The 22,606-nt window shown below is 38.8% G+C and overlaps 1 protein-coding gene and 3 pseudogenes across 1 annotated transcript in view; 1 reads left to right on the top strand and 3 right to left on the bottom strand.

Annotated features, from left to right (window-relative positions):
• The first annotated feature begins 2,083 nt into the window (after positions 1-2,083).
• LOC105045628 (pumilio homolog 2) overlaps positions 2,084-22,606 on the top strand; it is a 34,977-nt gene continuing 14,454 nt past the window's right edge. The window contains exons 1-4 of the mRNA XM_010923982.4: positions 2,084-3,137; positions 17,571-18,985; positions 19,476-19,617; positions 19,721-19,828. Of these exons, the coding sequence (XP_010922284.1) occupies positions 2,502-3,137; positions 17,571-18,985; positions 19,476-19,617; positions 19,721-19,828 (2,301 nt within the window). The 5' untranslated portion in view covers positions 2,084-2,501. The remainder of the gene's footprint in view (positions 3,138-17,570; positions 18,986-19,475; positions 19,618-19,720; positions 19,829-22,606) is intronic.
• On the bottom strand, positions 9,345-13,077 carry LOC140857762 (uncharacterized; annotated as a pseudogene).
• Positions 13,015-14,802, bottom strand: LOC140858203 (uncharacterized; annotated as a pseudogene).
• On the bottom strand, positions 20,315-22,314 carry LOC140857763 (uncharacterized; annotated as a pseudogene).

The following is a 22,606-nucleotide window of genomic DNA, read 5'->3' on the forward strand; positions in this document are numbered from 1 at the left end:
CACTCCGGCTCTATGCATGAGCCAATCATCATGGATAGTGCACATCGCTCATGGTGCACAAAGCATTTTTCTTTTTGAAAAGGTAAAATATAAGCATTCTTTGGTTATTTAGTTCTAGCCTGGGCTTCTCTCAATTCAAGCTTTGGTCAACTTTCATCCACATTGAGGTTGGCTAAACTATCATGATGCGGATGCCAATTTCTCCAACTCAGCTCTTTCAAGATTTCTTTTTGCTGCTTTTAGCATGAGCAGGATTTTTGATTTCTTGAAACATGGCCACATGTGAGTTCTCGCATTTAATTTAAATATATTTGTTTGGATTGATGACACCCCAAATTCTAGTTTGTGTGCTAGCTAGGGTTCATATCAAATCCCATCTAAATATGATCATTTTTCAAAAAATGCCCGATGATGGAAAGTATATATTTTATGCTTCCATTTTTGCCAAGCTGCTAAAAAAATACTTCAAGAGTTTTACTGGCAAATCCAATATTGAAATGTGCTTGCTAACATGCTTATCAAACTTTTTAAATTTGAAAATATAACAAAAATGAAATTATAATCTGAAGGCCTTCTTTTATTTTAAACTAAACATTCCACTATATAGTGCCTTGCTACAAGCTAAATAAAAAAGGAACAATTCCTATTTCACTCGTCCACATTATGCATCGGTTTTAAAAGAAGGCTATATTACATAAGATGTTTCAGATACATTAAGCGAGTGGTATTCACAACATGGAGATCTCCAGATATCACTCTATGGTCTCTGCACAATCATTGAGTTCTATGGTGTATTCTTCTATCTTTCAATGTCATTTTATTGCTTTGAGTTTTGGTGTATCTTTACCTATAGATTACCCAATGAAGGAATGATGTAGATCTTATAAATGCTTTAATGTTCTCCAAAGTAAATGGTAGGCACAACTTTGACATTTATGGCTGCTAATTTTTTATAATTTTAGTGAATGCTATACGGAGTCAAGATGGAACCTTCATTCCAGTAGAAGTCCATAATTGCAATATATCTGGTTGCAAGAAATTTTATAGGTTAAATTGGGCATTTCACTATTTGTTTAAATACTTATCTAGGCACAATCTATAATCTCATGATATCATCCATTAGGAAAAAAAAAAAATCCTCAAGTTGGATCCTATCCCTCTAATAATTAATCAAGCATACTCACCTTGCTATGCTTTTGATGGTGGCTAGTTATCATTTTGTGCAAAATTATGATTAAATATCTGCATCATAACTATCATTGTAAATTATGATAGTAGAGTTGTGCACTAGCATGCAAGTTAAGCAATATATATATATTTTTTATCTTTAATTTTTATTTATTAAAATCTTTGAATCGACCAAATAATTGGATTTTCTTTGGCATACAAATCGGTAGGTTCAAATGGGCCCATCATCTGTTTCAATCAGAAATATCGAATTTGCATCCAATGGTTACAACATCACTATGAATTTTTTGATATGCAACAAATATCTGCCGAATATCAGCAAAATATCAGAAATTTGTTTTCCTTTTTTTTTTTTTGGTAAGAAATTTGTTTTGTTTCACAGGCAGCAAAATCATTCCGAGATCTCAAACTCGTGCATCCCCAGCCGCTCGTTGCGGGCCCCTTTCCGGATCCCGGGGCTGGCCTTGTCACGTGCGGGCCGCACGAGCGAATCCGCCCCCTGCCGACGTGGCACCGGCATCTCCCCGCCGCGCGGATTTGGAGCAGGAGCCGGAGAACGACAGTCCACTCAAACTAAGCTCGACACTCGCTTAAGAAAACGCATCGGATAATGATTTAAGAAATCCAAAAATAAAATTTAGTTATGATCCCTTGCATGCGTTAAACGAGAAAGAAAAAATGCACTATTTTTTAAATCGGCTTTCAGTCTGGTAATGTCCGAGCATTAGTTACTTGCAAAAACCCTAATCATGCCGAATTTCCCTGTCCTGACCGATATTGACCGCTGATTCCTTCATCAGACGGTGGAGATCGTCCGGGTCCTCGTGCTTATCACCCCCGGGCACTTACCTCACTCACTGTTCTCTTACTCTCTCTTTCTCTCTCTCCGTCTGTCACTGCTGCTACTTGCTTCTCTTCTCTCCTCGTTCCAAGGCCTCGGAGCGGAGAGCGGGGTTTCAATGGCGGAATCGATGGCCGATCGCCGATCGCTTCGAGCTCGGGCGTAGAAAGGTCGCGCCTTTTTCATTCGATCTTTCGGACGCCCAAGGCAATCTGGCCTCCGGAGTGGCGATCGGTCGCCGAGCCAGGGATTTAGGGTTTCCAATGGGGAAATGGTGTGAATCCTTGTTTTAATGGCGAAAGATCCGATTTTTCCGGTTAAAACATAGTGGGTTTGGGGTTTTCTCATCTCGCAGCTGTTCAAGCAGCCATCTTTCGCTGTTTTTTCTCCTTTCTCGTTTCTTTTTTGGGGTGGTTTTGAAGTTTAGTTTTATCTCCTTTTTTTTTGTAGTTTTTTTGTTTCTGTTTTTGGGATGGTCACTGAGAGCCCCCTGACGGTGCTATCGGAGAGGGGGGTTCGGTCCATGATCGGGAGCGGGGGGGAAGGATTTGGTGGGGAGGAGTTGGAATTGCTCCTCCGGGAGCAGCGGAGGCAGGAGGCGAGCGATCGGGAGCGGGAGCTGAATATTTACAGGAGTGGCTCCGCGCCTCCTACAGTCGAAGGGTCGCTCACTGCCGCGGGAGGGCTCTTTGGCAGGGAGGCCGCTGCTGGCGTGCCGGATTTCTCCCCAGGAAATAATGGGAATGCTTTATTATCCGAGGAGGAGGTCCGGTCTCATCCGGCTTACCCCTCCTACTACTACTCTCATGTTAATATGAACCCGCGCCTCCCTCCTCCGATTCTATCCAAGGAGGACTGGAGGTCCACACAGAGGCTTAAGGCCGGGAGCTCCGTGTTGGGAGGGATCGGGGATAGGAGGGGACCAAACAGGGACGAGGAAGGGAGTGGCAGCTCGCTTTTCTCGCAGCAGCCTGGCTTCAATTTGCAGGAGGAGCGCAAGGGCAACCTGAGGGCGGTGCCTGGTTCTGGGGAGTGGCTGAACCAAGAAGGAGATGGGCTGCTCGGGTTGTCACTCGGCCGACAGAAGAGCTTTGCTGATATTCTTCAGGTGACTTTCGGTGGCACGAAATATTCATTATGTTTCCTTGTAGTATGAACTCCATTGCTACTTGACTTGACTTAGATATTTCCATTTTAAAAATTTAATCTTTTACTTTTTTTTTTATAAAATTTTTAACATTGTATTTCTTACGCATAGAAACCTTTCTTTGTATAATATTTCCTATGAGCGAAAACCATGAGGAGTTCTCTTACCTGATTTTTCTATTTTTTAGCTGGAGACAATTCGATGCTCCGGTGAAGTATCTTTATTTTCTACAGGGCTCTTTTCTTTTCCTAATTGTGTGATTTTACTTGTACGTGCTGACACATGTATCATTTTCCCTTTCTACATGCTTATGATAATTTTCATTCCGGTGCATACAAAATTATGGAGGACAATATGTTTCTTTCCATATGTGGAGGGACAGATCAACTTGCATTCGATTTGATTTTGTTGGATATGGTCAACGATCTAACTGTAGTAGAAATGAAAATAGAAACACTAGCAACAAAATTTCAGCATCTTTTTTTTTTTTTCCTGTTATTTGATAGCTTGATTGTCTTTTTCTGGATCATCTCATTCATTTTATGAATATTTAGCCAAGCAAATCATTAATAAGTATATGATGAGAAGGTCCCAATAAATAATACAATGGCTGGAATGAAAGAGGTATTTCCTATAAATTGTTTAATATTGAAAAATACCTGTGAATTCATAGGAGTGGCTTCCCCTGTATCTTTTCCCTCCTCCTTTTGGAAACCACACAATGATGCTCGAAGTATTGCAAAAGGCTTATGCAGAATGATTGTAGTGTTTAGAGATGGAAATGATTTGTAGGTCAGGAAATGTAGCTGAATCACCTGGAGTATGGTTTAACTTTAGACATCTGTGATAAGAGCTAACATATGAGTACATTCATCTTCTATACAAAATTTTATTTTTTTGGGTTTATTTAGTTTACTTGAAAGTTCTAGAGATAAGGTATATTAAGGTGAAACATAGGAAGTTTGATATGATTTCTTATTTTGCCAAAGGTGCACTTATAAATGTACATTGATATTGTTATTTTTCTTTACTAGCTATGGGAACTTGCAACGGATGTGATTTATTCAAATAGAAAAATCAATAAATAGTTCGCTGTGATTTCAATTTAATAAATTTACACGTTGTTTCAGATTATGTATCCATCAACTTTTTCTTTCTTGGAATTTGTTGGAGGGTAAATCCAGTGGAATTTAACTACTAAGATTAGCATATAGAAGGGACTGAAACAGGTCTGAGCTGCTTTCAAGTGAGATGGATGACTTCACATGTAAACATCCGGTCATACTGGCAATTTGCATTATATGTGGTAGAAAAATATCTCTTTATGAAATCTGAAGGTTGAAACTGATGATGAATCGTGCAAAGTCTCCAGATTTTGAGAATGTTATTTTAGTTAGTAACGTAAATGACTTCACACTTTCTTCTGTTATTTACTTCAGTAAAACACTTGCACCATCAACCCTCTTGTGGTTATCTTATCTTGATAATTCCCTGAACTCCAAACAAAACTGTGTTCTGAACTTATCTGAAATAGATTTGAGGGTGAGAACGAGTTTATGATTTTGGAAAATGAAAAGAAGTGTTTTCTTATTTTACTTTGGAAGTCATGTAGATGGAATTGTAATGGCAACAACTTATGGTGGATTCTGTGGGAAACTCAAAATCCTGTCAAGGCCAGTGCAGCAGTGATCCTGGTTCAGCAATATTGCTAAAACTGAAGGTTCCTATAGTCACAACTTCCCTTTGATGCATCAATGCTTAGCCAACATTAATTAATGTAAGGGAAATGTGGAAATTAGCTAAAGCAAAGAAGTCTGTGGTGTTTCCTCTGTCAGGATTGCTGAGGTCAGCATTTGACTCCTTGACCTTTGTAGCCTTTGAATATTGGAATTGGTTGATTTGAGAGTCAAAGTACCTTGGACGTACCCAACAATTTTGGCTTTGTTCATATGAATGTAACCAGGCTAGAAATATCTAATCAAAATCTATATTTGTATCTTAGCTACCACATATGGATATAAGTCATATTTCTGAGCTGAAATCAGATAAGTAAAGTCATCCATTTTTAATTTCTTATTTGAATATATCATAAAAGAATCCATATATTTTTCAGTACTTATGTGCACACACCAACCTCTTTTGATAGAACAAATTGTATTACATTTAACGATTTGGTTAAAACTCTTCTCTTTGTAGCTTTTCTCAAGCCCATTTTAGGTCATGTCCTTTAGTGCATACGTGAGTAAGAACATTGCTCATATCTGTTTTATGTCTGCATTTAATTATATGAGATATGGATATTACATCCCTAAATGTACATTTACAGGATGAATATCTGGTTTTCATGTTAATATAACACCATGTTCTTGCCTTTTTAAACTTTAACTCTCACATATTATTGAAAGGCCTTTGTATATAAATTTTGTCTACTGTATATTGCATCTTGACCCTAGATTGTATAAGGTTGCCTCCAAGGTTTGGCATCTCGGTACCGGATCCTATACCGGTAACATCTCACTGCAGTATTGATATGTCTGGTTCGGCGTACTAGGAGTCAGTACATCTCCTATACCGTGTATCGGTTTGGTACTGATGTGGTATGGTATGGTTGCTATGCACCGGTACCAACTGATATGGCAAATCTTGGTTGCCTCCATCTTTATTTCTGGGTTTACCTTTTGTTACTATCATCTATTGCCTATTTTGCTTGATTGTTTTTCTCACTCTAGCCAAGATTATGTTATGAACTCCATTCTAGCTTTTCTGTCTGTTGTATGTTTTTTCGAACTATTATGATTTGGTTATTCAACTACATGTTCTTTTAGTCTTGCAGATGCCATTGCTATTCTTTGCTAAATCCATTGGTGGGTTGACTGTCTGCCACTTTTCCTCTTGTTGTGTTGCATCCAACTGTCCGTAAAAGCATCCTATTCCATCCTTCTTTTTTGGTTGCTTGTTGGTGCACTCTTCTTTTTTATTCAGCTGTGTCATGACAATAACATCCATGTTGATGCATCTTGCATAAATTGAAATCAATTTCATGATTATTTGACTTGCTCTATATTGTTAATCTGTAATTCTGATCACATTTTTTTTAACCGAGGAATAAAGATATTCAGACTTCATGGATGAAAGAATTTATGTCAAAAGTCCCATTGATTAATGAAGTCATTGTTTCGTTGGTGGTTGTTTCAGTGATTAGATGGTCGCCTAGGCTATAGATGGCCCTCATTATCTACAGGCAAGCCTTGCCTGGAGCATCAATTCATGTATACGACAATACAAACATAGATATATGTATGTGCATCTGTATATAATTATACAATTGTACAACGGCATATACATATATATATATATGTATATGCAACTTTATATGGATATATGTACATATGTCTAGACACTTGTACATGCATATACATATACATATATATTCATGTATGTATGTATATGTATATATATGCGTATACATATGTATATGTATATATATGCGTATATATATATATATATATATATATATATATATATATATATATACATACATGTGCAACGTCCTAGTCCTTGTGCATGGGGTCTAGGTGGCCTTTGTGGATGGGCTGTGTAGTTTGAGCTCCCAGGTGATCTGCATCAGACCCACGTGTTTTTGGTAGGCATTATATTCCTGACACCCCATACCTTAGTGAAGCTGGGATTTGAATCTAAGTCTCTGGCCAAACCACCGAGAGAATTCACTGTCTTGGTGATTTGACACGTTCATTTTACTTTAATGGCAAACACATAAAGATATTTAGATACTTATTTTTGTCTTTAAATCTTTAGGGTTTTGTACTATTCAGATATCAAAGTTTATAAACTTGACATGTACATGTCTATGCAATCCTTTTTGATCTCTGATAAAAATCAGATGGGCAAGTAAGGAAAGTGGCTAGAATAGTGCAGTCATATATGATAAGAGAGGCTAAGAAAGTTTCGTTGCAAGGTCTTAAGTATCAATACTAGTACCCATATAATCATGGCCATGAGCCAGTATGATAGTGGGTGGCATGCACAGTATTGGGTGGGCCAAAGAATAAATTAACTTGCCTTATTTAGAAGTAAAAGTCAAGTATAATAATAAGATTAATGGAAAAGTGGTAGTGGTAATTTGGGTTTTGGACGACATGGTAACAGAAGTGCAGCAAATTGTTGGTTTATTTACATATAACACTTTTCATGGAAACAATTTTATTCTCATAGGCTCAGAATTGGAGTTCCAAGTAATTTTGTGCTATGGATCAAATCTTTCTTATAACCTCTCTCCCTCACGTTGGCCCACGGTTGGTAATCGAGGGGATTTACTTTGTTGTTTGGCTAATAGATACTTTTAGTGTTATTTGCCACCTTTAATTTCACATATCTGTTCCAACAAATTGAAGTAAATACATTACCCTTAAATCCCAATATTGAAGAGGTTCTGTTAGTTGCCTTGCTAGGTGAAAATACAAATCACCCTTCTTAGGGGATTTCAATAATTTTCCTTGCCAAAATGAACCAAGTGCCCATGTGCATGCATAGTGTTGTAGTGAAATCTTTACCTCCATTCCACATTAGAAATATCAGCACATTGTGGTGGTCATAAACAGCTGAACGCTGGTGCTCATATTATTGAGCAATCATGTTGGTCCAGTGGCTTCAACAATGCCCAATCAGAAAATCCTTACTGTGTTGGAATCACATCTGAATGTATAATCACTGTATTCATAGGATTTGAAAAGAACAGAAGTGAGGGTTTTGATTTTGGGCCTGAGATGAAAATTCATGATTTCATTTAGAAATACATTAAGAGAACATTGTGGACAACTAAGCAATGTTGGAAGTTTTCTTGAAAGCATGTATTTATGCATGATATGAAAAAGCAGAAAAAATGACAACAAGATGACAAAGGACTGCAAAAGTAGGGAAACAATGACATGATTTAGATAGAAGAAAGAGATTACCGTGCGAACCATATAAAAACACCAAAAGTTGTTTGTATAATTGGACTTGTGAAGTGAAGTGGACAATCAACACTGCAATTAAATGTATTCAAATCTTGAAAAATTCCAAATAGGAACTATAGGACTGTGAAAATTTTCAATGTGTCCTTAATTGGATGATGTTTGCAACTTTTGTGCTGAAGGAGATGAAGGACCAATTGCATTGGTTACAGTAATGGATTTTACAAGCATCATAAACAAAGTTATGGATTTTGAGAATATCTTGGTTTAGCTTTGATAAAGTCTAGAGGGCAAGCCTTGGTGCGATTATATGATTGGTCCATAGTGACCTGGGTGTCACGAGTTCAAAATATCGAAATAGCCTCTTCGCATGTGGAGGTAAGGTTGCATACATTTGACCTTCCTAGACCTTGCAATTGTGGAGCCTTGTGCACTGAGAAGCCCTTTTTTAGCTATGATTAAGTGTAGACTGACATGATTGTCACATGGTGGCATGGATGCAAGTGTCTAACGCTGCAAATTCCTAAAACCTAGCAACTAATATATTGGGGTTTAGATATCTTCATACATGAATATGCATGAATTCAAGTGTTGGTGCCAATGGGCATGCCTGTTAGCATAGTGCCACTCTGCCATGTTGACATGTGTAGTGTCGTGCCAAAACAAAGATTTATTTTCCCCAAAAACCACTCAACATCATGAGGTGCTAAGCTAAATTGTCTTGTGCCGAACCAACACTGCTTGATATGGGTGAGCATGAGTCAGTATGCAGGATATCTCGGCACATGTGTGCCCAATGCCAGCAATTTGTTGGTATGGCATGACATGGACTAGCATTCAAGATTCTATGTACTGACATCACCATATAGTACCCAATATAGTATGGGGGCTCACTAAGGTCTGATGCTGACATATAGTACCCCATATATGCCATACTATATGTGCTCCCCATAGTACAGGGGCTCGATCTGGTACCATACTGACACATGGTACAGCTGCTATCTTGCTTTTGGTTGTGCACCATGTGTTGGTCTGGGGGTTTACTGCGCTGACCAACCTATCCCTTAACTGCTACAGGTCAGGTACTGAGATTGAAGGCCTTGCTGGTATGGTTGGCACTCAAATCCTTGGTATATAATCAATACATATGGAATCATGTAAGTGATCTGGTGCTGCTTCACAACATGTTTATGTTTTACACATCCTCGTCATACACTGCAACATGGACATGAGCCCACCAAATCATAGCAATTTAAGACCTATAATTTGTATGGTCCACATGATGTGAGAAAACAATTGAAGTTGTATGGGGAACAAAATGGCATTCATGGCATTGAAATGTGGAGACTTGAAAGGAGGAAATTATAAAAAGCTATCCGTCTTTGGATCTCATATCTTGCTCTCCGATAAGGCATCTTTTCTGATGATTTAGAGTCTCTTGGTGTGGAAGAGATCTGGCGACCTAGTTGAATAATCGTATTTTTGTAGTAGTGAAGCTAGCGCCGGACTGGTTAAGAGAACAGGAATATTGACGAGGGGTAACTCCATCATATGGAATTCGATTATGCTAGGTTGACCTTGATTAAAAGGTTGTATATGCAAGATAATAAGTGGTACAAGGGAAAGATTAATAAGAAAAAAAATGCTCTGAATGAAATTTGCGTACACATGAAAGAACTATGTAAAATCTTCCATGCTGATTTAGTTGTACATAATTTACTTTCTTCTTTATGCTCCTTTTAACCTATAATTGATTTATTGGAGGCGTAATAATTTTTTTTAAAAATCCTCCAGATGAAAATTTCTTGTTCAGTCTTGTTAATTAAGGTATATGTGGAAAAAACCTACTTTATTCAATTAGGCTAACCTGACATCTGCAAATTTTTGCAGGTTGTGTGATTTGCTGCCTCCAGCAAATCTATTACCAATTTTGTACCTTCCGAGTCATCATTTTCTTTAACCTGAAAGTGAACCTTCTGATTTTCATTTCTTTGACTATGTGTTGTGTCAACAGGAAAGGTGCATTGCTCCGTACACCCCAAAGTTACTGAATAAATATAAATCTTGAAACAGAATATATATGATTAAGAATACTTTGTTCTTTCTTTAAGGAGAATGTTATCCTTGTGCCATCTGGATTTTATGCAGGATCTATTAGACATAAAGCTTTTTGCCTGTATTAGAAATGCTCTTTGCATATGGTTCAAAGTATACTGAATTCTACTCAATAAGGTGCTTTATCACACATAGTACTTCTTGCTTGCATCTGTGTCACTGGTTTGCTTACTCATTTTGTTTGGCATTTTAAGTTTCATTTTATATCATATACTTGATTGCCTTTTATATTGTGTGCTTTGAATGCTCCAGTTCCCCTAGTCCATGTCCGGCTATTTCTAATATCTTAGCCATTTTATCCAGTACCAGTTATACAACTGCTGTTTCTCCTTTTCTGTTTCTTTTTCTTTTATGCTTTAGCACTTTTAAAGCTGATGAGGCCTTTGTTTAATAGCTTGTCTATTATATCCATCATCACTAACCTAGTCAGCTTAAATTTCTAGTAATGTTGAAACTTGGCTTATCTATCCACTTCTGTTGTTATTCATCCTGTCCTTTTTTTTTCCTTGTCAAATTTGGCCATTTGATTCGTTGTCACTTCTCCGGCTGCAGCTAGTTTTCGAACTCCTAGTTCATTCATATGTTTATCATTGTGCCCAAGGTTCGCTGTATCGATATCGGATGGCATGCCGATATCGGATCGGTATGGTACGGTACTGGTACTGTACCGACACATGGTACGTCCAAGCGTACCGGTTCGGTACCGGTATACAAAATTTTTTTCGATTTTCAATTTTTTTTTGAATTTTTAAAATTAATAATTGATAAATACAATCTCAATATGGTATTATATTGCATATTATTGACATATTTGGGTTCAATTTGGAGTTAGGTTGCGGTACAAAGACTCTTGATCTAAAATTTCAAACATATATTTATTTACATTATATTTCAACTATGTCATTTTAAAACTAAAGAAAAAATATATAAAATATGCATTAAAATGTATCTAAATATTTAAGTACAAAGCGCAATAATTGATATACGAACCTTAAGATGTACTCTGCATCTAATTTCTTGTCGAGTGTCTGTGACGCTCGTAGATATCTGGATCATCAACATAGTCTGAAGGGACATCAGTCCAACCCTCTAGTCAAGCTGCACCGTACTCTCGAATATTCATCATTCCATAAGGCATCATCTCTGGATTGTAAGACATCTCAGATCTCTCGCTAAAATTCTGACTCTGAGAAGTATCCTCGAGATGATGGTACGGTTGTGGAGGAGCCCATCCAAATATGCCAGTAGCAAAATCTGATCCGTAAGATGCTCCAGGCTGTAGATGCTTCAGGCTGCATAGGGTAGTAACCACTAGAAGATGATGCCTCGGATGCACCATATGCATATGGATCATAAGGTGGCTGTGGATAATAGGATCCATAATGCAAGGATGATCCAGATACATTCATGGACCTTACTCTACGTGCAAGATCGTCGCAGCTGCATCATGTGCTGGACGACCTCTAGGAGCCCGTCGTCTATATGAAATCGGCTTCCCACGATCTCTACCGACTCGTCCATCATGATTCCTATCCTGTGTGACATGCATAAACTGAGACTCACCGGTGAATCGAATATCATCCTGTGGCTGTGTCTCATAAACGGTGGTCTCCTGTCCTCCAGTTCCTCCCTGATCATCAGATCCATGGCTACTACTATCTGTATCATCATCACTCTCTCTGGTGTCCGTATTTGAACCAGATAGCTCCTGTACTCTTGAGAGTGGTGCACGTACAACTGTCTTTTTCTTTTCCCTCCTTGTGCCCTTCTGTGATTGAGTTTCCTGTGATTGGGAGGATGGATGCCTTCTTGCTGGCTGTCGGGAGGATCGTCATACATCTCTCGCTCGAATATCTGGGAAGATGTATCGGATAGCGAGTCATATGATGAATGAGTCTCTTGTGTCCTCTCAGACTATGCTGATCAGCTGGAATCCTATGTGGAATATTTTTTTCTATCCATTGCCTTGGATCCATCCTGATCTCCCTCGCCACCACACTGGCCGGTCGTGGAGGGGATCCTGGCTCATCAAGCTCTGGCTCCTGCTGCTGATCTGCAAGCCATTCGATGATCGGATCGTCATCCTCGTTGGCATAATCATCCAGCGTTGGATCAGTGTACTTCAACTGAACTTCCTCCTGAATACATTTTAGCCTCAACCTCAGATTGTAGTGAACATATACAAGATCGTCGAGGCGTTTTTGTGTCAGATGATTTCTCTGTTTGCTGTGGATAAGGACGAAAGTGGACCAATTACGCTCACAGCCACTAGCAGAGACCGTCTGAAAAAGAATATGGACAGTCATATTTCTCAAATTTTCTACTGACGTTCCAAAATGAATCCACCATTCAGCTACAAAAGCAAAATTACATATTAAATTTGATGATATTATTAAGCAACATTACATATCAATCTACATTGCTCATTATTGATATGTAATTTATCTGGATTCATCTGCTTTTTGCTTACGACAGCTGATGGGATTCCAAAATTGTCTGATCCCTCTCTAAATTATTTCGTCTGAAATAAAATATATTTATTATTTATAAATATATCAGATCGAATTCAGTTGAATAATTACATCTGTTTTAAACTAGCATATTTCTTGCAGACACAATGACGCGATTTCTGGATCGAGCACCATCTTATATATGACATTGCGAAGAGCAGCAAGAAGCTCGCTATCCATATCTATCCCCTAAATAGTATACTGAAATCTCGGATTCAAGTAATAAGCTGCAGATAAATTTCAAGATTGATTAAGCACAATTTTATTTTCATGCTTCGAAAAAATATTTTAAAACATTCTTGAATCCAAACTTACCAGCTAGATGCAAATCTCTGCCCATCTGATAGTCTCAACGGCGCTCAATAATGTTAATGAATTCTTGAGCATGCTTGGGATCATTCTCACTGATCTGTTTCTTTGCCCTTTCCATCATGTAATATAGGAAGCCCATCTGAGGGTATCTCTCGCTGTCCACGGCGCGAAGCACCTCATATAAAGGCTTGATAGCCTTCACTATCTTCTCAGCCCGCTGTCAAAATGACTGACTCGTCACCAAGTTCTCCACATGACTTTCATCAGTGCCGGCCCTCACATATCTTCTCTCCTGCCACTCGGCACTAACAAACATCTGACGTAGGGCTGTTTTCTTCTGAAGAAGACTATTAAGTGCTATGTAGTTGGTAGCAAATCGTGTGATATCCGGTCGTAAGATCTCCCCCCCAGTATACGTCCGCATCAATGAAAGAACCCATGTGTGGTTGTAGATGAATCTAGTAATGGTCTGGGCAATCTCCATTACCTGCTGCATCCTGCGAATCTTTCCGATATCCATCAATATAAGATCAATGCAATGTGCAGCACATGGGGTCTAGTATATCTGCGGTCGCTGCTCCATCAGCAACTCTCCGACAATCTTATATTGTGGTCCGTTATCTGTGATGACCTGCACGACATGCTGCTCACCCACTGAATCAATCATCTCCTTCATCAGATCAAGGATATATGTGGTATCGTGCATCTTATCTGAAGCATCGATTGATTTGTGAAAAAATATTTTTCCATCACAGTATGTCAAAAAATTAATGATGCTCCGCCTAGTAGGACCTATCCAACTATCACACATCACTGTCAGACCGTATGTAGGCCATTTATTTTTGTAAGAAGCAATCCATCCCTGCAGATCCTTCTTATTGCTGTCAAGAAGTTGATCATAGATGTCCTTAGGTCCTGGAGGATCTACACCCTGGCCGGCAGCCTCTATGGCTGAAATAGCAGATCGGTAGTAAGGATTGGCTGCTGTATTTGCTAGAATATGGCTGAAATGAAACCATGATCCAATAGCTTGCCACATATCCTTCTTCTTATCTTTTTTCAGCATACTGTCAATTCTCTGCTGCTTTGAATCCTTGCTGGGCAAAGCATGTGAATCCAAATCCTGAATGCTGGCTCCTGCTGGAATATCTCTGGAGGACCTCCTCCTATTGCTAAAAGCTCCCAACAAAGAAGACATGCTGCGTCTGCTCCTTCTACCACCAGGCTCTCTGACTGAGATAGTCCTCCTTAATTCGAATTCTCCCCTACCAGTCGTTGATCCAGATCCTGATTCGTAGTGTGATGGTCTGAATCGCTCTCTGTACCGGACCATCTCCTCCTGCTGGTACTGATCTGTCAAGCTCGCCTGAATGGCAGCCTCAATCTGTGCCTCATCATCTGGAACAGAAGCCTCCTTTGACTCTTTAGAGTGATAAGAAGGTGGCTCTGCAGCTCGACGGTCTACTTCGATCTTTTTCTGCTTTGTTCTTTCCTTCATTGCTTTTGAATCAGCAAAGTGCTTTTTCATCAATTGTCGGACCTCTTGCGGACATTTCCGATACATGGATACATCAGGATAACCACCAGCCAGATGCTGCTTCAACCTAGTCACCCCTCCTCCCTTGAACTCTGTATTGCACCATTTGCATCTCCAATGATGCCGAGCCGAGAACATCTCGCCATGATTCCAATCGATGTCACGCACTGGATCTTTCTTCTTACTCATTTCTGCAGGTATAACAAAATACTAATTATTTCGAATTACCTGTAATATAATACTAATTACATATATTTTTTATTTGATAATATTTTTTACTATTTAAATATTTACAAAAAGAATTTCAAAAAAATCTCAAGTTAGATTCAAATATTTCAATTGTTTTGAATCATTCTAAACATTATTCTCAATTTCAAAACTAACACTGATTTTTTATTTTTTTAATTTTTTAATAATTTTTATATAAATAAATATATACTATAAAATAGCTGATTAATTAAGTGAACGAATGTCATATTCTAAATTTTTTTCTTATAAATATATGCAAGTACAACAAAATACGATAGTTTAACGATAATTAAAATAATTATATATAATTTTAAAATAATTTTAATAATTATTTTAAAACTTATAAATTCAAAATAAATATGTTATATACTTCAAATAATATTTTTAAATTAACTAAAATATAACACTATTTTTATATATTTTTTATTTTATAATTAAATTTTTTAATTTAAATAATTAAAAAAATAATTTTTTTATTTCAAATATTTGAAAAAAAATTGAAATTAGATTTAAGTAGCTTGAATTATTCTAAACATGATTCCCAAACTCTGATTTTTTTCTCTAAAATTTAATTTTTTTTTAATTTTTAAATAAATAAATATTTAAAAATATTTAAAAAATATATAATTAACGAAAATCAATAATTTTGGTATCATTGTGTAGATCTTTTAAAAATCTATCACATATAATTAAATCATACCAAAATCACAAGATTTTGGCATGATTTTCTCTTATTTTCATTTTTTCTCATTCTTATCCTATTTTTAACAACAAAAATAAAAAAAAAATATTTACTAAGAAAATAACATATTATCTCACCTCTGGCCAAAGATCAGCCTCTCCTCGAACTACTACAATTTGACGGAGTTTTTTTCTTTTTTTTCTAATTTTTCGGAGGTCTCAACGGTTTCGTTGAGACCTTCATAAACTTCGGATCCTCGGGAGTTCTCTGAGAAGTTCTCAGAGAACTCTTAAGCCGCTCAATGATTTAAGTCTCCGACCCCATCCCCCTCCCCCCTCCTCCCTCTCCACTTTATTCATGTGGGTATGTCGGTACGGTTCGGTTCACGCCGAACCGGACCGAACCGATCCATACCGTTCGGTTTTGGGCGGTATGGATGCGAACCGGACCGAACCGAACCGAGCGGTTCGGGGTGGTTCGGAAAATATTTCGAAAAAAAAGTCCGAACCGGACCGGTAAACTACCGGTCCGGCTCGGTACTCCTCGTACCGGACAGTTCGGCCCGGTATGGCGAACCTTAATTGTGCCTCATTTGTATTATCTTTTCATATATTTCCTTTCTATACTTTGTAAGTATGTATTACTACACTGCAAATCCATATCTAACATTCTCAGTCTAAAAGGGAGAGAACCATTTTTTTTTTTTTTTTGGGTTGGGATGAATCTTGCTTCCTCATTTACAGCTGTCCAGCTATGAACTGACCAATGGTAGGGAATACCCACCATTATGCATATACCCGAATGTTAAATAGTGCGACAGTTTTCAGATCCTCTGCTTGGAGAAGTCCATGTCACATTTTAGCCTGTATAAACCTGATGCAACTAAAGTGTCTCAAGCAATTTGTGTGATGTGAGATTGTAGGAATCACTCTGTCATTCATCTTTAATTGTTTTAAAAGATAAAAACAAGGACACCGACAATGGTGTATTGCCAGACCTCCTTGAAGGTTATATATGGGAGCTAATGTATTTGGTTGTTTATCCATGCCCAACACCAAATGGTTGATGTAAAATGATCATTAAGGAAGAAGAAAATTTGGCAATTGGTATGATCTATACTGTTTTCTTTCTTGCCTATTTTTTAAAGTCAGTTAATGAGGCAGGAATTGACAAGGAGAACAATAAATGAGGTAATGATGAATGCATATAATTTCAAATTGGGCAGGACAGTATACAGATGTATGCTGCCTTAGCTTAGAATTGCTGAAAGCACCATTGCTATAACTTTTGAGCTTTAAAACAACTATGATTTGACATTGTCGTTGTTGTAATTTGTGAATTCTATATAGTCTTATGATATATGTATTCCAAATCTGGGGCAATGACTATATTATGTTAACAATTACTGTAATTTTTGACCTTTAAGACAACTATGATTTTGTCATTGTGGTAGTTGTGAATCTTATAGAGTCTCATGATATGTATTCCAAATCTGGCGCAATGACTATATCATGTTAGCTGAAAAAAAAACCCTCTCTCTCTCTCTCTCTCTCTCTCTCTCTATTTTTTTTAAATATGAACTTTCCTATGATCAGATATCATATTTGACGAAGGCTGTTGATTACAATTTCTCAACTTTTGTTCTCTACCGTACACAATCATCTGCAGCCATTGTTGCTTGCCCAGCACTTGCCTTTAATATAAATGCATTACTGGGTAATTATTTCCCCATTTAGGATTGCGAATGAAAGATGATGAAAATGATAAATAAACCATTAGTTTGCCAGCAGCCATCCTGGTTTCTTCTAGCTTTGCATCCTGTCTACTGTGTCAGATGCCTTACATTTTATCAAATATAAAGCATTGAGACTTGCTCATTCATCTGCCATTTAGGATCTGTTTAAAGTTTTATGTCCATTTTTTATGTACAGGTATCTGTCTTTACAATGCTTTCATAAATTTGGTCTGGTACTGTACTGTGAAGCCTTGATGAGATTTGGCTATCATTTATTACAGGATGACCTTGGCCGTGGAACTTCCATGTCAGGCCATTCATCTCGCCCAGGAAGTCGCAATGCATTTATTGATGGTGTCGAACTGTTAGGTTCTGCTGAGTCTCATCTTGCTCCACCTAAAGAAATGGCATATTTAGATGGGAAAAAATCTGGGGGTCATGTCCAAAGTGTTCCTGGACTTAAGAATGTTGGTGCATCGGCATCTCATAACTTTGCATCTGTTTTAGGATCATCCCTAGAGAGAAGCACCACTCCTGATCCTCAGGTGGTGGCAAGGGCTCCCAGTCCTTGCCTTCCACCAGTTGGGGTGAGGCTTAACGCCAATGACAAGAAACATAACAATGGCTCATCTTCCTTCAATGGTGTCTCCTCTGGCATTGCTGAATCGGATGATCTTATAACTGCTTTATCAGGCATAAGCTTGTCAACTGCTGCTGCAATGGACAGTGACAATATTTCACAGTTGAATCTTCAACCAGGATTCAACAACCACCAGTCTTTTCTTTTTGATTCGCAAAGTGGCCAAAACCATGTCAAGCAACACACTTTCCTGAAAAATTCGGATCCAGAATATTTACATGTGTCTTCTATTCCACAGTCATCTAACTCTTCTATTTCACCTCCGCAATTTCAGAATCTTGATTCTGTGGATACAGCATTTACAAGTTATGGATTGAGTGGGTTCTCTGTGAATCCTGTGTTACCATCGATGACAGTCAATCATATTGGAACAGGAAATTTGCCTTCCTTGTTTGAAAGTGCTTCTGCTGCTGCCGCATCTGTATCTCTTGGTATGGACTACAGGGGCTTAGGAGGTGGCATATTTGCACCCCCAAATTTAACTAATCAAGCAGACTTGCAGAATCTCGGTCGAATTGGTAATCAGACAGCAGCAGCTCTTCAGTCACCCCTTGCTGACCCGCTTTATGTTCAGTATCTGAAGGCAGTTGAATATACAGCACAAGTTGCAGCTAGCCATAGCAATCCTTCTGTGGAAACAGGTTTTGCTGGGAATTCTTATATGGATTTACTTGGATTGCAGAAAGCTTATGTAGGAACATTGCTTCAACCGCAGAAACAGTATGGGGTGCCGCTTCTAGGTAAATCTGGAGCATTAAATCAAAGTTTCTATGGGAGTCCAGCTTTTGGCCTGGGTATGTCATATCCAGTAAGCCCTTTGGCAAGTCCTATTGCTTCTCCAGTTGGACCTGGCAGTCCTCTTAGGCATGGTGAGCGCAACATGCGATTTCCTTCTGGCTTGAGAAATTTACCTGGAAGTGTCATGGGCTCCTGGCATTGTGGTCCAACTGGCAGCATGGATGAAAATTTTCCATCCTCACTTCTGGATGAGTTCAAGAGCAACAAGACAAGATGTTTTGAGCTTGCTGAAATTGCTGGCCACGTGGTTGAGTTCAGGTATGCTCAACTTGCATTCAGATCTTGACATTTCAGTATTGTTCTCTTCATCATTTTGGATGATATCATTGATACTGGTCAGATAACAGCATGTTTTTCCATGATATTTCAGAATCGTATACGGAACCTGATAACTCTGGATGTTGTACTTGCTTTTAACTGAATTGTGGTATATATGTATCTTTAGAGAGCAAAAAAAAAAGGAGGGGGGGGGGAGCGGGAGTGCGGGCTCAAATTTACATTAGAACGTGCATGTCGTTTGGGTTTTTGGGCAATGCAGGGTTGGATCAACTAATATGTCCTGATACTGAGATTATTGCCTGTTTCCATGTAATCTTGAATGCAAACTGAGGTTTACCAACTACTGCCTCAGTTACAACCCTGTGATCTGGACTTAAAAAATCCTGCATTCCTGCTTCTATGTTTCCTGTAATGTTTAATAGTCATCAAGGCATATGCATACCTAAACAGCTTTATTTGTTATGTCCAGTGCTGACCAGTATGGGAGCCGTTTCATACAACAGAAACTTGAAACAGCAACCACTGAAGAGAAAAACATGGTTTTTGAAGAAGTCATCCCTCATGCACTTTCATTGATGACAGATGTTTTTGGAAATTATGTGGTCCAAAAGGTAATCCCACCCACTCTGCAGTTAGGTGCTCTGGTGCTAGTTTTTCATTACTTTTGGGGTGCAATTTTTTTCAAAAATGCTTATAATTTGCCTTTTTTTTTAGTTTTTTGAGCATGGGAGTGCAGCTCAGAGAAGGGAATTGGCCAACCAGCTTAATGGGCATGTGTTGGCTCTCAGCCTTCAGATGTATGGCTGTCGAGTGATCCAAAAGGTATCTTTAGCTCAGTACATATTTATTGGTGAATATGGATGAGTAACATTATATTAGCTCTTCTGGCTATAACAAATCCTGTTTATGGTGGTTGGTTTTTTTGGTTGTGCCTTAAGGTTGCGTTTGGTGCATCGCCAGGCAATCTTGGAATGTAATCGGGATTGCCTTCAAGATGGATTGCCATCATTAAATTGTCAGTAATGTTGATTATTATGTTTGGTACATACAGATAATATTGTAGTAAAATTATTGAGAATCTTGATTGACATATTTAGTATGACAATCAGATTATTGGTAATATGAAATCAAAATTTTAAAATACCCCCATAAAATTTTATGGAATTTTAAATTATTAGGGAAGAGTTTAGTTTTATTTTCTAAATTTAAATCAAAATTCTCAAAATACATCTGACGACAGGAAAAAACCCTCGAGACGAGCCCTTGGCCTTCGACGTCGAGGCCCGCCGCCTCGTAAGCGCTAGATCGTCATAGATCGTCAGCATTTTCGTACCCGACAATGGCTGTCTGTCGGATGAGTACCCATCTAGCTATTACTTCACTAACTCTGAAATCCAGCAACCCTATGGCAGCATTGCCGACTCCGCCGGCATTAGAACAGCCCTCCACTGACTCCTTTTTCCACAAACTCTCGAACAACTATCCCTCATTTCCCTCCCGAACTCCCTTGCCACCTCCTTCCCTCACCCATGCCCTCCTCTACTCGCCGCTGTCGGCATCGCCAGCAAGCTAACAAAACCCTCCCTAAACGCCCTAACACCCCTCGATGAACCAAACCCCCCATCCCAACCCCCGAAGAACACGACACCAACCTCACTTTGCTTAGCTGCAGCTTCCTCATCCCCGCCAGGACCTAGTTCACCACCTTCGCCCCCACCGGCGACTCCGACGTCGGCGACATCGAGGTTGATATCAGAGTCGACCTCGGCGAGGTGATCAGATTCTTGGACTGTCGGGCCGGCACTCCATTGTATGACTTCGGGGCGACCTGCAGCAGCGATTGGGGGCTCTAGGGGGGAAGCAAAGCTGGGCGTGGGTGTGCACGAAGAAGCAGACACGGCGGCAGCAGGTGATGCTGTCTTGCAGGGCTGGGTCCAATGGCGTGTCGGGTGGAGCTAGCTCTCAAAGACCCTGTGGGCGAGGTTGCAGGCATCGTCGCGCTCGTAGCGTCTGGTCTTTTAGAACTCGGGATAACAGCTGGGTCGTTGGAGGGGGCGGCGGTGATGGAGGCGAGGGAGGAGAGGTTGATGCCAGCGTAGAAGTGAGGGCTATGGCCAGAGATGATGAGAGCACGAGCGGAGGGGAGGCGGTCGAGGGCGGCGAGGGCATGGGAGAGTTCGCAGAAGAAGGGGATGGTGAGAGCCACCTGGGGAGGGGGGTGGATGGGTGGGTTTTGTGTGATTTTTTTTTTAGGGATAATTTTGTTCAAATTTTTTTTTGCAATATTACCAAATCAAGTGGTAATCTAGATAGCCATCTCTCCCCAAGGCTATTTAGATTGCCTCCTAAGAGATTATTTGGATTGCTGTCCAAAAAGCATACCAAACACAGTAATCCGGTGGGCTCATTTTAAATTGTCGGCAATCTATCCACCAAATGCAACCTAAGTGTTTTGCTCTTAGGTACTCTGATATCAAGTTGAAATTTGGGATAACTTACATTTTCAAATAAATGAATACAGATAGTCATTTCTTATTTGTCTTATTCATACTTTCTGGTGCTGCCTATAATGGACATGTGCTTTTAGATAAGCCCAATATTACTGCTAAGTTCTAACTGTATGACCTTTTTCCTAGGAACCCCACCTTGGCGTGACTGTCCTCATTATTAAAGAATCTTTTATACTTGTTTTACCTGTTATGATGGAGATAATTCCTTGTGCATACTTGCTTTCTTTGCCCTTCACACAGCCTCTCCACAAAAAGGCCAGAAAAAAAAGAATATGGAAATTGCTTCTGCTTATCCATTTTTGTGTTTCAACCTGCTTCTCCTTATAGCAGGTTTTTCCTCTCGATTCTCATCTTTATTGTTAGGAACCACTTCCGGCAGCTGTCTCATTGAAATTATTGTTCATTATGGAATGAATATGGATCTACAACTTGATAGGCAGTCACAGAGTATATGTGTTACTTTAGCTGTTCAAAGTGACCAAACTATGACCAAGAACTACTCTTTTGTAATGATATTTTTCAGACTAGAGTGACCAGAATTGTGAAAGAATTATTGACTTTAAGAACAACCTTAACTCCTTGCTGCTTGAGTAGTTGCCAATTGTTGTTGTTGTTTGATGTTGCTCTTAATATTCTCAATTGATCAGAAACGATGGAGAAGGAGCAATGCTGCCTAGACACAACTTGAAAATTCCCCATCATGAAAATTCTGCCCATTGGTAACCTGCCAAATTTGACAGGTGGTTTCATCTGGTTCTTGTCACAGAGATTCTTTGAATTTTCTTTAGGTATTGTCATTTCAAATTTTGGAAGACTGTTACTTGTATATGGGTTTGCCTGTTCAGATTTTTAGTATACCTAATTTTAGAACACATTAACCCATTAAGCATGATTTGTACAGAATATTTTGGACCAGAACACCATTTAGAAAATCAAGATAAAATTTTGAGCCCTATTAAGACCTGCTATCCAAACCTAGCAAGCAGATCTTTTGTATCCATAAAAATATTCTACCCATAAAAGAAATCAATCTATTCCAAGGGAACACAAAATAAGTGATCAGAAATGTTTCTGTTAAGAAATAGGAAGG

This window comes from Elaeis guineensis, chromosome 5 (genome assembly GCF_000442705.2).
Source record: "Elaeis guineensis isolate ETL-2024a chromosome 5, EG11, whole genome shotgun sequence".
NCBI lineage: Eukaryota > Viridiplantae > Streptophyta > Magnoliopsida > Arecales > Arecaceae > Elaeis > Elaeis guineensis.